At 39.5% G+C, this 17,819-nt stretch overlaps 1 protein-coding gene across 1 annotated transcript in view; it reads left to right on the forward strand.

Annotated features, from left to right (window-relative positions):
- Nucleotides 1–7,481, forward strand: part of Slc17a6 (solute carrier family 17 member 6) — a 47,986-nt gene extending 40,505 nt beyond the window's left edge. Inside the window, exons 9-12 of the mRNA XM_021199227.1 lie at nucleotides 2,440–2,572; nucleotides 3,845–3,955; nucleotides 4,342–4,469; nucleotides 5,369–7,481. Coding sequence (XP_021054886.1) covers nucleotides 2,440–2,572; nucleotides 3,845–3,955; nucleotides 4,342–4,469; nucleotides 5,369–5,704 — 708 coding nt within the window. The 3' untranslated portion in view covers nucleotides 5,705–7,481. The remainder of the gene's footprint in view (nucleotides 1–2,439; nucleotides 2,573–3,844; nucleotides 3,956–4,341; nucleotides 4,470–5,368) is intronic.
- Nucleotides 7,482–17,819: the final 10,338 nt, after the last annotated feature.

Raw genomic sequence — 17,819 nt, forward strand, 5'->3', positions numbered from 1 at the left:
TGTGTGTGTGTGTGTGTGTGTGTGTGTGTGTTTCCCTATGCTAGTATGTAAAGACTTTCAGCTTCTTTGAGAATGGCAAATCAGGGCAAAGTCAATTCTAGGAATTTAATGAGCACCTTTAAACCTCAGAATATAGGGTTTAAAATGAGAGGAGCCATTTGTTTCCTTTGAGCTCCTTAGTTAGAGAGGCTATGCTTCATGCTCTGCCTCCTGACAGTTTCAAAATGTGATTTAGATCGAGTTGCCATTCAACTGCGACATACAAGAGGGACAAGTAGTGTTAGAGAACCTGGGATTACTAAGAAGAATGGGTTATAGATTCTTAATAGCCAGCTCATCCTCCAAAAACTTTAAAAACAATGAGTCAAGTAAAGACGATCATAGAGGGGTGGGTTTGTCAGCTAATGTGTGCACTAATTATTCATAATAAGTTACCAGAACTGAAAAGACCTACACAAGGACAATTTTCAGGAAATTTTGCCTAAGAGAATGGAAGATTCCATACTTCCAAGTGCTGAAGCAGGGACCAAAATGCACCTGTTAGCATTGCTGTTCCTGATCCTGATGAAAGAGTAATAAATAACTAACTGTTTTTATCTTGCCCTTTTGCTGACACAAAGTGATAAAGATATTCATTCAAATGAATAGTAGGTAGCGGGGGCTGGCCAGGGTAGGACTTTTTTCAGATAGAAAACACTTTAAGTGGGCACAGGAAATGTCACTCTCAAGCAGGGAGTCTGCGTTTGTAAACTGAAAGGATGGCACAAGACTCTGGGAAAAACTTTACGTGTGTTTCAGGATGTGTTCTCCTCTGCATCTTCCAGATTCACACTGAATTCTGATGGGTATCTACTGTGATCAAGATGTTATTCTCAAACCAATAATACTTGGCATATATCCAGTTTGCCTTATATTTCTATTTATGTCATATTTACTGACTATCCACTATATAAACAAACAAGCACATTCACACACAGTATCCTATGTAAATCTCCTTTTCTTTTCTTTTTTTGTGGAAAGGTTTCTAAAATACCTAATTTTATTCAGATTTTAATGAAACTATATATGAATATATTATGAACAGAGGAAATTAGCAAAACTGAAGTGATATTACATAGTATAATATTGTTTATCTTCTGCCATTCAACAATATACATTATACAGTGCCATTTGTTTCAATATTCATTTGCATCCCTTTAATTAAGCCTGATGCAAATTTATTGCTCATAAAAAAGACATTGGTATTCATATTCAATCTGGAGTTATCTTGAGTTAAATCTCTTTTTCTTTCTTACGTAGTGGCATAGTTTTTAAGCACACATGCTACAAGCTCAGTCTTTAAGTGTTGATTGAACTGTTTAAAACTTGTCCTTTTCAATCTCAACTCTCTCATTCAATAATAGAATCTCAGAAACTTCCACCCCAGGTAGAAGATAGACCTCAACAGTTGAAACATTTAGTCTGTCTTAGAACACTTCTCCCAATTAGTCATGACCCAACCCAACCCGCATTTGTGAGTGTTACTCACATGCTGTGTGCCATTGTAAAATAAAACCAGAATATACATCTCATAGCTCCAATAATCCAGCAGAAAGTCACACACACACACACACACACACACACACACACACACACATTCACAGTCTTTTCCTTGCCAGAAGGTATGCTTCAAAATACACACAAGTGAGAAAATCCATTCACATGTTAACAGCCCATTTAAAATGTGTTTTTTATACACCTCCCCATTACCTAGGGGACTATCTTTTGTTCATAATTAATTGTGAAAAATTATATTGAAGGCATGCTAGATTTGAGATGGTCCTAATTTCTATGAAATCAGTTTAGAGGCTGCATACCATGGTATGGCAACATGACTACATTTGGTGGCAAATGACTCAGACTGAAGAATTTGTGAACAATTCACTTAACATAAATGAAACCTATACTATAAAATTTAGAAGAGCTGTCTTAAATTTAAATCTGTAGACTTTCACCTTCTCAAGAAAATAGAAATTTAAATGTACCCTTTGAAGGGCAAAGGTATCTTTTCCTCAAAGATCTCCACTTCTCTCCCCCACTAATGATGCATTTATGCAAACACACTTAAAAATATGACCTGGGAAAACCAGTGTGACTCACTCACAGACAAGATTCAGGAGGGTTGATTCATAAACTTAGAGCACACTAAATCATAATGTAGCAATACAAAAATTTTCCTCTGTGAGAATACAAAAAAAAAAAAAAAGGATCAAAGTAAATTTACTTAGCTCTTATGGTTTGCTCTGTAGACATTACTGCTTGCTCTAGGAGAGATGGTGTTCACCTGGAGACAGTGTTTTGCCATAGAAGTGGATGAAGACAGCTAACAGAAAGGGAGGATCATTCAATTGCCCACATGCTTTATTCTCCACTACTTTTCTTCTCTCTGGCTTTTGTCAGGTTGGCATGTTGTCTGCGGTCCCTCACCTTGTCATGACAATCATTGTGCCTATCGGGGGGCAAATTGCAGATTTCCTAAGGAGCAAGCAAATTCTTTCAACAACTACAGTGAGAAAGATCATGAATTGTGGGGGTAAGTGCGTGTGGAGTGATAAGCATATGTTGCTTTTTTTGGGGTGCTGTGTGATCCACATACACACAAATATGATTTTCTGGGTGTGCCAGGCTACTTCACGTCAGTTAGATATGGGCCTTCATAGTTCATTTCGAACCATTTTCCCACGGCCAAGTTTTTCAAAACTCATTATAAGACAGTTTAACAATACCATTTGAATATATTGTAAATAAACCTCTAAGCTCTAAAACTTTAGGTCAATTTGGATTTGAAAGTCCATAATAGAGTCTGCAATAATCTGCGGCATAAATTACTAACACTATGTCTCTCTGAGGTAGACTGTCCAAAATGGCATGAGTAAGAACTGTTAGCATTTTTGTTTCACTAGTAATTTTATTCTGGACTTATGTCTGACTTCGGCTTGTACAGCTTTTCTACATATTGACGCAGTGACTGGGTTCATATGTGTAGCTGCCCTTCTGTGTCTAGAGGAAACTCTTTCCTTGCTGTTACCCACTGACTCTGTGTCTTATAATCTTTCTGTGACCTCTTCCACAATGATCATCAAGCATTTGAAGAAGGGTGTGTGTGTGTGTGTGTGTGTGTGTGTGTGTGTGTGTGAGCGTGCACGCGCACACGTGCGCATGTGTGTACAGTATATGTGTGTACAGTATATGTTTTGTTTAGTGCTGAGATTCGCAGTCTCTTATTTACTGTACCTTGACCCATTTTGAGACTCTATGTTGATCAACATTTACTGTAAGCAGAAACTTCTCTGCTTACAGAGATAAGTTAATAAGCGGGTTTACTGATAAGTCATTAGAAGTTGGTTTAATAGTATGTTGATTTAGCAGAGTTAATAGTGGAAGGTTCTTGGCCCAATAATGGTTGTTAATCACATTACATTTATGGCCCTATTGTACTGCAAGGGGGCAGGCATCAGGTCCCTCTCCAGCTAAGGAGATAGTGCCATTGATAGCCACTGGGAGAGGGAGAATCAGCTTTATTAAAGAGTATAACTCTTAATAAGTTGAACATGCTCCAGTGGAAGGCCACATACCAAATAATATATGGGCACTACAAATTTGACTTGATAGGTTAAAACACACACACACACACACACACACACACGTGGGTGGGTAAGGAAGCGGGGGTGGTTTTGGAAAGGTTGGGGGAGGAAATGAATATGATCAAACACATTGTAAGAAAATCTCAAAGAACTAACAAAAGGATTTCTATAAAAGGTTACAGAGATTTCTGCAATACTCTCCTATGTTTTTGCCTTCAAAGGTTTTGGCATGGAGGCCACACTGCTTCTGGTTGTTGGCTACTCTCATACTAGAGGGGTGGCCATCTCCTTCTTGGTGCTTGCAGTGGGATTCAGTGGGTTTGCTATCTCTGGTAAGGCCCTTGGTTTTTTTGTCTTCCTATACTACATCTTGATCTTTACTAGTAATTATCTACATGCTGGGCAACACTTATAGCATGTAGAAGCATCACTTAGCTTTATTACTGTTCACCTTTCTCCACGCTGATCTTTTCTTTCATTGTTATACCTGATCCATGTGTTAAAAGAATGTGTGCAGTGAGTCATGCTAAGTATTGGAAAAGAATGCACATCCTTTCCTTTCCATGGTGTCCTTGAATGGAGTTGTGAAAAACTGACTGTTGAGCATATAGTGTGCACTCAGTGTCTTTTGGGATGATGTGATATGATGTTCTGTACCAGGTACTTGCTTCTTACAAGTTTATGTTGCCTTGAGCCAAAGCTTCTGTGTGTATTTCAGGTTTCAATGTTAACCACTTGGATATTGCTCCAAGATATGCCAGTATCTTAATGGGCATTTCAAATGGCGTTGGCACACTGTCGGGGATGGTCTGCCCTATCATTGTTGGTGCAATGACAAAGAACAAGGTAGGAGCAAGAGTCTTCCCATAGCCAAAGATTCCCTCTTATAGCTGGGACGTAGCTTTCCTGTTCTCTCTGTGGTAGTGCTCCCCCCACTTTTAAGGAGGAAGGACAAATGAAGTACAGAGGGACAGATTTCTATAGTAGCTCTAATACGATCCACCTCTCCAATCATTAAGCAAGCTGTTTTTCAAGCTCTTCCAATATCTACTATTTATTTATTTAGACGTGTTAATTAGCCAATTTAGGGCCTTATACAAAATATAAGGTCTTTCATGATGTCCCTGTTATGACAAGAATATCATCCCAAGCTCTGCAAACCTTTGCCCTAGTTATGGCATAGATAAGCAGCTTTCCCTGGCTTTATTTGTCAACCTCAATTCAGACCCCAAGGTAGTTTTATGAGGAAGACTATTATTGTCTTGAGGACAGATGAGAATAAAGAAAATGAATGAGAAAGGCAAACCAATGATGAGCTGGCTGAGATGGTTGGTACATGCCTATCACTCGGGCCCTGAGGAGAATGAGTCAGGAGAATTTTCAGTTCAAGACCAGCAGCTCAGTTACGTAGCTAACGTCTGCAATTAAAAAAAAAAAAAAAAGGCAAGTCTAGAGAATAATTAATAAACATAAAAGGGAAAATTCTTAAACTCTGCAGACTTTAGGTGTATTTGAAATGTTATTTTCAAACCTTTATCTTAAAATATAAAATAACAAAGCAGGTCGTTTTATTTCGAAGCTGTTCACATGACATGGATAATCCCAAAGATAGCACTTCGTGAAAAGCTCACTGGCAGAGCGCTTGCCCGCTCGCTCACCCGCTCACCTGCTTGCCTGCTTGCTCGCTGGCAGGGTGGCTTTCTGTTTGGGGATTTGCTCTCACACCTTTGCTTTTCTCACCACAGTCCCGTGAAGAATGGCAGTATGTCTTCCTCATTGCTGCACTCGTCCACTATGGTGGAGTCATATTTTATGCACTATTTGCCTCAGGAGAGAAACAACCTTGGGCAGACCCTGAGGAAACAAGCGAAGAAAAATGTGGCTTCATTCACGAAGATGAACTGGATGAAGAAACGGGGGACATCACTCAGAATTACATAAATTACGGTACCACCAAATCGTACGGTGCCACCTCGCAGGAGAATGGAGGCTGGCCTAATGGCTGGGAGAAAAAGGAAGAATTTGTACAAGAAGGCGCACAAGATGCGTACACCTATAAGGAACGAGACGATTATTCATAACGACGCTAGCTGCTGGATTCATTTGTAGTGTTTGTGAATCAATTAATCGTGATTGCACAAAATAATTTAAAAAATGTGGTGTGAACATGTAAACATATCAACCAAGCAAGTCTTGCTGTCCAAAAAAAAAAAAAAATCTGAATTCAAAATAGACCATGAGATTCCCATCAAGTGCAATCTGTGGCAGTTGTCACGTTATGCCATTTCCATTCAGGCCATTCGTCCTTTCGTTTGTGATTAAATGGTTTCCTGTAGAAATAAGTAGGTATTCGTTGGACCCATCACCATGTTAGAGAGCACAACTACAACAGTTGGCACATGTCATCCTACAGAAGTTAGGAAGCCAAAGCTACTGGATCATGCAAACTGCACTTATTCACTTATTACACTGGACTGCAAACTATCCCAGGGAAATCCTGTCTAGAGACATAGTGGAACAGGAAGGATGGCTAGATCGGATATTGACTATAATCATTATGTGTATATCATGGAGTGGCTATATCTTTCAATTGAAGAACTATATTGTGTAGCTAGCAAATTGTACTGAATTATTACTAGGAGTGCACAGTGTGTGATATTTTGTGATCTTCCAAAAGCTTATCTTGCAGTGTTTTGTGAAATGCTTGGGCACAAACACTTATTTTTACGAATGAGAGCTTGTAAAGGGAGGGGTATGCTCCACGCTCTCCCATTCACTACCTGACAGTATCAAACCCTTCACATTTCAATAAAATCCAACTTTCATGTAACATATCACATAACTTTTTTTTTGCAAAAAAAAAAAAAAAAAGAAGAAATAGACTTCAATGTATTTTTTATTACAACTTTGTACTGGTTGTAACTTACATAAGGAAAAATGATTAATATATGTATAATCATAAAGAATCTAATAAAAATTTATTATGATGATATAGCCCTTAAAATGCAATATTAACAACAAAATAAATAGAAAATTTAGATAATCTTCCATGATAACTAGAGACTATATGAAACTCATGCCGCAAAGCTATATATAATATGAAGAGATAAACAATAGAGATTCTATATGTAGACAATTTTATTACCTAATGTCCCACATAAGAGATATTTGTCTTGAGTATATAGTACAAAATATATTAAAATTATATCTCCATCCCTGTATATCTTATACATATCCACTCACACGAACATAACAAGTACTTTTCACACAGGACCATAACAAGCATACACCTAATGTTGGGTTTGGGGACTGCAATTTCTACTTTCATAGAGTCATAGAATTTTAGATGGAGAAAAAAAAAAGCATTTTGCTCGTCATTTCTTAATATAATTCAACAGGAACTGCAACATTTGTGTACCAAGCAATAAGTGCAAAGCATAAAACCTCCCGTTTGTAAATTATCCCCATGTTGCTTGTGGTGGCAGAGACTTCTTTCTTTTAAAAAAATGTTAACCTCGGAGCTCTTTCTAATGTTTTGCGCTGATAAGAATGCACATCCCAATTTAATGCAAAGTGTCACCTGGGGTGTTTAAGCTGTCTGTTTTGGGTATTCGATCTGTCTGGTGTCCCGTGCTCTTGACTGGAGGCCCTGCTACTGCAAATACAAAACGTGAAGTTTGTTTCTAAATGCAAACCACTCCTGACCTTAAGAAACTGAAGTCCCTCTCTGCTTTGTGTCTCAAAGTACTATCATGTGACCATAACCTTTGCTGTGCTGAGTAAAGAGATGTGAACTGTCATTTTGTTGCTGCAAAGCAAGTGTTAATAAAATGTTCTATTTACCCTTTTGTAAAATCAGTACATTATTTTGGTGTGGTTTGGCTTGTCGCTTTAACATTAGGTAGCTTATGGGTGTTCCAGTGGTGCCAAATATAGGCTCAACAGTAGCAGACTTGCTAGTAAGTGCCTTGGGATTTAATACTCCTCATTAGATGGGAGACCTGATTCTGTAGGTAGAGTTTAAGCTCAAAAATGAGACTACGGGTCAAACTCTATCTTTCAATAGCTGTGCCATCACAGCTGCTGCTAAATTTAAAGCAAAGTTTGGAAAAATTTCAACTTGTCAGTTCAACACTGCCACCGAATTTTCATTGGCCACAGAGCCTGGACTAGGTACTGCCAGTCACTTTTAGTGACTGTCCCTGAAGTTATGTAAACCCACAGTGGCTCTCTAAAGCCGGTATCCACATATTCCCAGTTTAGAAACAATTAAACCAAGAAAAGCTTGGAAAGTCTAATTCTGCAATAATAATAATAATAATAATAATAATAATAATAAAATAACACCTACAATGTTAAAAGTCTTAAGCAAATTATTCAACAGTGAGCAAGACATCTGATGGAATATGTACATCACCTGAAACGCAGCCAGGATTCAGAGTCTGTATTTTACAGATGAGAAAACATAAGCTGGTGCTATGACTCATAATCTACATAGAACCTAGTGAGAGTCAGGCGGGAGTCAGGGAGCTGGAGATATGGTTCAGTGCCTAAGCACATCATGCTTTGCCAGAGGACCACAGCGCTGTTCTAGGCACTTGCGTTGGGTGGCTCACAATCACCTTCAATTCAAGCTCCATCCAGGAGTTGTGGCAACCTCTTCTGGAATCTGTAGGCACTGCTCTCACATGATGTCAGGTGTGCTTGCCCACATAAACACACACACGGGCACACACATGCACAGATAAAATCTTAGTTAAATATTTAGAATCTCTGTGTGAAGCGACCATAAAATCAGACTCCTGATACTGTACGGCTCAAAGGACTTGTGGGATGTGTTAGTTGACACTGTTGTTTAATAGATGAAGACACTGAAGACATCTGCAGGGAGGATCAGACTTGGTCAAGGCAACACAGCTATTGCTCCAAGTTTTCAGTTTTGAAACAAATTATAATTGTGAGCTATGATTTTTTTAAGCCAGATTTTCTTTAAACAAGTTAATTAAATAGGTATTTGTCAGTTCAAATATCTGAAAAACCACCAACTGAAGAAATATAGATTCCCCCTCATCATCATCATCATCATCATCATCATCATCATCATCATCATCATCATCCTGAGAAGACAGACTCCAGACCCAGCCTAATGCTTAAGGTAGCTCACATGCTGTCTCTTTATACCCCAAAGAAAGCCAGCACCATGCACTCACCCAATTACACTGCACAAACTTTGCATTCTCTAATCATATTGTTTCAGTGCTGTCTCCAGCTAAGTGGCACCAATGTCCCCTTCATTTCTCTCATCGTGGTCAGACAGTCCCTGGCTTCCCTTCTCTCCCCCATCACCATGATGTACATTTGCTACTTTGCATTTCTGACCTACTTTCCCATATCTTCCCTTGTTTTATTCTCATATTTATTTCTAAAACTGACAGGCTGTTGTTGTTGTTGTTGTTGTTAGTATTTCTATTTCCTAAGTAAGAAATCATGACTACGGTGGTACTTAACTTCCTGGAGACTCTGCAGAATAAACTCCAGACTGGTCCTACAAGAACTTCCTTCTACCATTCAAGTCCATGTGTTCTCATTTTTACTATAAATCCATTACAAGGCCAGAAGCTCCCTTATGTAAAAGTCATTGTTAAAATGTAGTTGGTCAAGCTTATAAAACCTAGTCTTTGGGAATCTGAGGCAGGAGGATTGCTTTTAAGTCTGAGGTCCTAGTTTTCTGAGCTGAGTCAAGAAGTAGGTTCTACACCATTCAAGGAATTCCGCAACAGGAGGAGAGAATTGAATCCTTCAACTTGTTTTCTGGCATCTACACATGTACTAATATATAAGTAAAAAATATGACTGATGCCAAATAATAAATATTTACTAAGTCATCATTCACACTTTACAGGAGGAAGACAGAGTTGTAACTTGCAGATATTCGTAATTGCATCTACAGAGAAGGGAGACAGGGCATGAATCAAAATTTAACTTTGGCATGTTTTATTGGATCTACAGTAAATATGACACAGTATCATTATTTGTTCTGGGAATTCACATGAAGATTTCAATTATACTTTTCTTGTGTAAAAATTGTATAAATAAGAATTGTCTAGCTAGATATGACATTTTACTCTCAAAAAAAAAAAAAAAAAAAAAAACCTTATTACTCTCCAGTACTTTTCCTTATTTATTTTTATCTCTGAGTTGCCAATGGAGACACAGTCATGTTCTTCAAGGACACTTGACACTTCTAGATCTAAAAAAGTTTAATGCAATCACTCTTGGGAAATGCTTTAATAAAATTAAGGCAAAGGAGAGATTGCACACATTTCTAAAATTCTTCAGCACAAAGCCAACCAATGCATGCATGAGACAATGTCACTGGTGCAGGGTATCATTCCAGAAGGCCTCTTCAAGTCTGAAGATTGCTCTTCAAAGACTTGAAAATAAAGAGATAGCTATGATGATATTATGGAGCCCATGTCTATTATCAGACAATTGTGTACAAGTTAGTATGTATTGGCCTTTAATCCCAGCAACCAAGAAGCAAAGGCAGGCAAATCACTCGTTCTAGCCTAACAGGAGCTACATAGGGAGGCCTTTCTCATAATAACACCAACCAACCAACCAACCAACCAACCAACCAACCAACCAACCAAATTATTCCATCAACATTAATGTAAAAACACAGTGGCTCTCAACTCTAATTGCAATGGATGAACAGAGAAAATAACAGTTTTTCTGTGAGTCTCAGTATGATGTTTTTCTTGTTTTATACACTCCAATATAAGCCATGTTAGGTTGCTTGGACTCGAGTCTCCCAACCTGTACTATAAAAAAGTTGAATTTTTTTTAATTAGATATTTTCTTTATTTACATTTCAAATGTAATCCCATTTCCTATTTTCCTCTCCGAAAAATCCCCAAACCCTCCCCCCTCGCCCTGCTCATCAACACACCCTCTTAGCCCTGGCATTCCCCTGTACTGAGGCATAGAACCTTCACAAGATCAAGGGCCACTCCTCCATTGATGACCAACTAGGCCATTCTCTGCTACATATGCAGATAGAGACACGAGTCCCATCATGTGTTTTCTTTGGTTGGTAGTTTAGTCCCAGGGAGCTCTGGGGCTACTGGTTAGTTCATATTGTTGTTCCTCCTATGGGGCTGCAAACTTCTTCAGCTCCGTGAATACTTTCTCTAGCTCCTTCATTGAGGACCCTGTGCTCTGAATTGAATGGTTTCAATGGCGTCTAAAAATGTTTACAAAATTGTGAACTATTCTCAGTTCCATTTATTTCATTCTGTTGTTTCTGATAAATTTCCGAGGTCCTCAGGCTGATCATTAGAGTTATTCCCAGAATTCCAAGAAAGATAAACCTGTATGTTTATTTTCTGTCTACATTCCTATTACACTAAAAATGTTAGCAACCCATTTTTTATTTCCAGTAGGATGGGCATCACAGAAGTAGGGCATCTTTGTCCTGCTAGGCTCTTTTGTGTGGTTCTTATTTCTAAATCTGCTGAGGGAAGAAAACATTGTTAAACAATGTTTCAATGTAGACTTCATAAAGCCATTTCCTCTCCCACATCCTGAAGTGGGGGTGGAATGCGGTCATGACAAAATACAGGTGTACATTCTATTATGACAGGACATAAATAACTAGGATGGGTAGAGCATTTCCTGAGCCCTATCAAACTTAAATGGAACAGGAAGTAGGCTGAGACTGGGGGCCAGAAGACGAAAGTGACTGCTTGAGAAACTCACTCAGGGATGGGATAGGCAGCATTCATATCAAAGTGAGTGAGCTAGCTAGCCTGGTAGAGCGTGGCAGCAAGCAAACATCAGAGAAGATAACAGGGGCAGAAGAGCCAGGATGGAAAGCGTTGGTGTGCAGTTTAATATTTTCACTGTTAAAATTACACAAGGATGTGGAGATGATTGGATAAGGAGGAGAAAAAGCAGATCCGCCTAGGTTTAATGTAGAACATGAATGCATCTTTCCAAAGCCATACTCTCCGTCTACTCAGGTCCTTGCTCCCTCCAAGCATTGCTGTCTCTAGTTGCATTTGAAATGTGACAGTTAAGGAGAAGGAATAGGAATTGTTCTCATCTCGAAAGAACAATGTAGAGATTGTCTATGTGGGAGAAGAAAGTAAGCTCGGGAAAGAATAGGATCTGCCATAGCAAACAGAGGGAACTTTGCAAATCCAGAATCTCACACTTAGACGACAAACTCTTCATATCCTGGAAAGCTATAAATATTTCTTATACAACTATACTATTAAATGCTTTTTAACCCTTTTATATTCTCTTCTCAGCAACTACCAATGAGATATTTCTTCCACTAACATGCAAAAGACAAGTTGTTCGTGGTTCCACACCCAAGGCCTGATACAGTTCAGGAACTTAACAAATACTTAATCCACAGAATGTCCAGGGGCAGCACCACTGTCCTGCATAGGGAATTTGTGTCCCTGAAAGAGGCTTGAGGAAGATAGACAGGGTGGAGCTGAATTTGGAGGTGGAACAAGTCGCTGCACACCTTGTAGGTGAAGGAGAGGCAGCAAGCAAGAAGCAACATTAGGAATACGTGGTAAGTGTGCTAACTACAACGTGTTTGGAGAATAATCAGTCCAAGTGATCTTAGGGGCAGGTAAGAAGCTGGACAGAATAAGCCTGTCAGGCAGTCCCTCAGATGTAGGGTTTAAAATTATAATAGTTTTAGGTAGAACCAAAGTCATCACATCTAGGATGATGCCATTTACAGGTGTGGTGACAGACTATAAGTCGATGTAGTTGTTGTTTATTTTTTAAAATCTACAAAGAAAATCAGAAGAGAGCCTAAGGTGCTCAGTGCGGGGCCTTCCAAGTGTATCATGTTTTCTCAGTTGATTGCTCTCACTCCTCTGGACAGAGCATGGCTCCTTATGAGTGAGGTAAAATCATACATGGAAACTCTAATCATCTCAGGAAAGCTCTCAAGTTCAACACCTCTCTCTACCACCTTGCTATATTTGTTTTAGGTATTTAAAACTAGAACCCAGGAGTAGCACTAATGCAAATACAAGGTCCATGGATAAGCTGCTTCTTCTTCTTCTTCTTCTTCTTCTTCTTCTTCTTCTTCTTCTTCTTCTTCTTCTTCTTCTTCTTCTTCTTCTTCTTCTTCTTTTTACTCACCTATTACATAAACCCCAAGACACAATCACAAGCAGAGTGCTGAGCAGCAAGGTTGCTAAAGCTAAAAATTACATCTATGTCTCTTCTTATGTTTTTACCAAGAAATTTTCACAATTGACAGGAATGGAGTAGTGTGCACTTCCGAGTCTACAACATGCATGCAAAGGCCTAAGGTAGATCTCAAGAGTCATCTTGGGTCAGTCTTCAACCTTATTCATTGAGGCAAGGTCTCTCAACCAAACACAGAACTCATTCATATGGCTAGTCTTGCTAGTCAGCTTGCTCTGGTGGTCTCCCAACTCTGCATTCTGAGGCTAGAATTACAGCTGGGCTTCAAAGCCCACCCAGTCCTTATGGGGTTGTCTGGTGATCTGATCTCTGGTCAACACACTTTCATGAGAAACATTTAGCCACCGAGCATCTCCTCGACCCTACAACTCCAATCTTGGTGCAGAATTCTCCCTGAGTTTTCTGTCTCTACACATGGCTTTCTTTTTATAGAGACACAAATTATATTTGAGTATAGTCTAACTCTACTATGACCTCATATTAGCTAATTATTTTTTGCAGTGAGCAGTTCTCCATTCTAAAGCAATAAATCTTCAACATAAGAATTTCTGGGAGACATAGTTTGATACATTTTACTTATAACAACTTTGCTATGGTCTCAGAAATCATCAGGCTTGCAGCTTCTATTATTATTATTATTATTATTATTATTATTATTATTATTATTATTATAGCTTATTAATTTATGTCACAAAACGGCTATTCTTTTTTAAAAGATTGTTTTATTTTATTTTTAAATAAGTGTATTTGTGTGTGTGTGTGTGTGTGTGTGTGTGTCAGTGTGTGGGTACATGCATGTGAGTCTAAGTACCACAGGGGCTAGAAGAGGGCACTGGATCCCATGGAGCTGGAGATATAAGCAGTGGGAGCTACCCCACGTGAGTATGAGGAAGTGAACTCTCTACTAGAGTAGTATAAATCATTACTTTGTCTCTCCAGTCACAAAGCAACCACTCTTAATATCAGGCTCCCACTTCCCTTTACTAAGGGCAACGAGGTTTTTGGCCAGCATAGTCTGACTTGGTTAAGTATGGGCATTGTTTTCCCAGAACTGTGTCTAAGGAACATGACCATCTGAACCCACCATTAACCCTGTCTGGAATGGTGCATGTGGAGTGCTGGTCAGCAATAGCCAAGTGAACACAGATGCTGCATAGAAAAGGAGACGAAGAAGACATCAGAGAGATCCTGAGCTGAGGTCCTGCTGACATGAAGCCTGCCTGAAAAGACAAGCTGTGGATTCCCTCAAGGATCAGATGGCAGAAATCCTGCATCAGAGGGCAAGCAATAAGAGGAGCATGGCATAAAACAAGTCTTTCTGGAGGTATGACTTGAATCCCAAATCACTCAGTCTGATTCCCAGCACTTGGTGATTGTTACTATACCTAACATTACTTAAAGAAGTCAGTGAAGGCATTCAGTGTGACTAGCAACTTCAGTTATTATAGAAGATACAGCTTTTTGTGGAGTACTGTGTTTATTAAGAATCAACAACCCTATACACACCCCTATATGAGATCAGCAAAGTATAGAAAACTGGAAACCAAGTAAAACCATAAATGCTCACTCTCTGTGCCTTTGCTCTGTTGGATGCTAGAGAGCTGATTCACCCACTGGGCACGGACTGTGCCATTGTTAAAAGTCACAGCAAGTATTGACTTCATTTCCCATGGTGCTCTGGGATTTATTGTCTTCCCATCCACACACTTTCTACAAATGACATTGGCAGAGGGCTTACAAAGGTAGAGGAGGTTGGAGGAGGATGCCTTTCCATCTGGCTAAAACTGCTTTGCTGCAGGCAACACTGCTCAGAGTTCTAGAAGGCTGCAGCCCTCTGGGTTTTTGTAAAAGCCCCATTTTACATAGAGGTATGGGGAGGTTTCTTATAATAATCTTTAGTTACTCACAGCAGAGTTCAAGACAAGAAGTGTGCTGGCTAGTTTCATGTCAACTTGATACAAACTAGAGTTATCCAAAAGGAGAGAACCTCAGTTGAGAAATTGCCTCCATGATACAGGCAGACCTGTAGGACATCTTCTCAATTATTTATTGATGGGGGATGGTCCAGCCCATTGTGGATGCATCCCTAGAGCTAGAGGTCTTGGGTTTTGTAAGAAAGCAGACCGAGAAAGCCATGAGCAAGCCAATAAGGAGCCTCTGCATTAATTCCTACATCCCGTTCTTGCCCTGACGACTTTCAATGATGATCTGCTATATGAAAAGCCAAGTGAAATAAACCCTTTCCTCTCAAATTGCTTTTGGTAATAGTGTTTCGTCACAGCAACCCTAACTAAGACAATGGTATTTACAGAAAGCATCCAGTTGTATAAGCAACTTCCAGCTGTCAGTAAGGGGATTGGGAACTTGCAGGCTTATATACACTACGTGTGCTGTACAAAAGAACCCTTGGTGGAGGGTGTAGCGAGGAGAAAAACACATACCCAGTGAAGGAGCATCCGGCTCCTTGGTCCCAGCAGATCATGGTCATGTGTGTATGACACTGACTACTAATTATTTCCCATGGAGACCAGAACCAAATTATCTGTTTGACATTTTTTTTTTTATTTTTTTTTTTTTTTTTTTTTTTTTTTTTTTTTTTTTTTTTTTTTTTTTTTTTATCGGTGTGCAAGGAAAGCTTAGCAAAAAATGAGGTGAGTGTCTCAAGGACAAGCCCCACCTTAGGCCAGCACTTGGAAATCTCTTGGTTGGTTATTTTAAAGGCTCCATTCTTAGACTTCCCTCAGGCATCTTTTATAAATGTCAGTCTGATTTTACAGTGAGGTCCAAGGTTAACTCCCCAGGGGCACAGGTCACCTGTTTCTCTTATTGGCTTAGAAAAAAATATATTATTAAAATAAAATCTCCTCACTTCAGGGGTCAGCTTTGAGAAAGTCAAGTACAGAAAGCAAGTTTGTCTACTTGTTGATCTAAAACTGTTCTGCACTTCAGCCTGCATTGTCTGTTGGCAAATTTGCATAAGCGTGCACTGTGGGGTGCTGGTCAGAAGTCTAGAAGACAGAATCTTTAAAAAGTAAGTTTAAAAAGATAATTTCATAATGGCCTGTTAAAACTCATGTAAAGTAGACAGGGATCTAGGAATTCAACTTAGAGCAGGGTTGCAATGGAGCCTTCTGAAATATTTAAAATCTTTTTTAAAAATGTTTATTTATACATTACTTTATGCATATGTGTCCTTTGCCTGCATATGTGTGGGTCTATCATCTGCATGCCTGATACCAGGCTAGAAAGGGGCATCAGATCCTTTGGAATGGGAATTATAGAAGGTTGTGGGCCATCATGTTGTGTGCCAGGAGCCAAATCTGTCTGAGTCTTCTGCAAGAGCAACCAGGGCTTCATCTCTGGGCCATCTCTCTAGCTGGAGAAGAGTAATTGTAATCAGGGTAAGCGGGACCCAAGGTGAGGAATTTTGAGTGATTTAAGGAATGCAATCAGGAAAGGTGAGCTAGGATGAATGGAGGCAGGTGAAAGCATTTAGGTCCCTTCAGGCTGGTTTCACCAGTAGCTCTAAAAACATCAATTGCACCATTTAGTTCCACCTTGAAGAAAGAGGGCTGGCCTTTTGTCATTTCCTTTCAGTCAGTCATTGCAGGAAGAAAATCACCTCTCAAGGAAGTGGTTGAGGGCAATTCAGAGTTTGTGAGTCATGAGACAGTATTGCCAGCAGATGGAGAGAGGCCAACCCACCGAGCTATGGGGATCTGGTTTGGAAAGAAGTGTCAACTCCACTGAGCTTAGGGTCCCCAGAGAGGCTTGCTATTTAGGAAAGTATTTGAGCAGAAAACATGCCTCTATTGATCAACAACACACTCCAAATCCTTCAGCCTTTTATCATGGCCTGTATCGGTTGAATGAAACAAAGAGTGGGGAGTGGAATAAAAAAGGAAGACATATCTGATTCCAGGTATTGTAGAAGAGAAAGTTTATTGTAGTTATGAGACAGCATCACAGGAGGCAGGGGCATAGGGGAGATGGGGGAGGAGAGAGGAAAGAGGTAAGAAAGGGGAAGGGCAGCTTAGTCCCTAGTTGGAGAGTTCAGGGTAGGGGGCAGGTTTTGTCAGCTGTATACTGTAACAAGTAGGGATGGAGGGATACTGGGAGAACTGGGAAGTCAGGTCCATTTTGGTATGTTAAATATGCACCTTAGTAAGCCACTTATCCTGCAGTTGAAACCTCACACAGTGGCTGCCTGGGGAGCTCCACACCATCCAGAGGCTATAACATTGGTCCCTTTTGTTCTGAGACTTCAGTTTCTGAGCATGAAGAACTGTTTTTTGTTTTTATTTTTGTTTATGTTTTGTTGTTGTTTGTTTGTTTGTTTTTCTGACTTTCCAAGATGTAAATGGTTACTGTGCAACCCTGCAGGCTCAGACCACATAATCCAATCATTTTTTTTCCCCTTCCTCCAGAGAACCTGACTAATGCCAGGGGTGACATTTAGCAAGAGCAAGCTGAGCACGTAGCAGCCAGGGGAGTACTTCAAGAAGAACAATCAGCTGAGTTTGTGCAACTGAGTGGAGTGTGAGTGCAGGATGAACTGCCCATGACAAAGGATGAAGGAAACCAAGACCTATTTGGATTTTCAAGTTTTGTGGGAGACCATTGCCGACTTTTCAGTAGAGAGAATTAACAAATGGCTTACATTTCAGGGGAAAAACCATTTAAAGTTCTCCTGTGGAAGAGAATGTACTAGATAGATAGATAGATAGATAGATAGATAGATAGATAGATAGATAGATAGATAGATAGATAGATAGATAGATAGATGATAGATAGATGAACGAACAAATAAATAAATAAGCAGGCAAAAATAGACACAGGAGAGCATTTGCTTTAGTTTTTGGACAAAGGGAAGAACTCCCTCACTTCAAAAAAAGAAAGGGAGAGAGAGAGAGAGAGAGAGAGAGAGAGAGAGAGAGAGAGAGAGAGAGAAGA

The sequence above is a fragment of the Mus pahari genome, chromosome 1 (genome assembly GCF_900095145.1).
Source record: "Mus pahari chromosome 1, PAHARI_EIJ_v1.1, whole genome shotgun sequence".
NCBI classification, from domain to species: domain Eukaryota; kingdom Metazoa; phylum Chordata; class Mammalia; order Rodentia; family Muridae; genus Mus; species Mus pahari.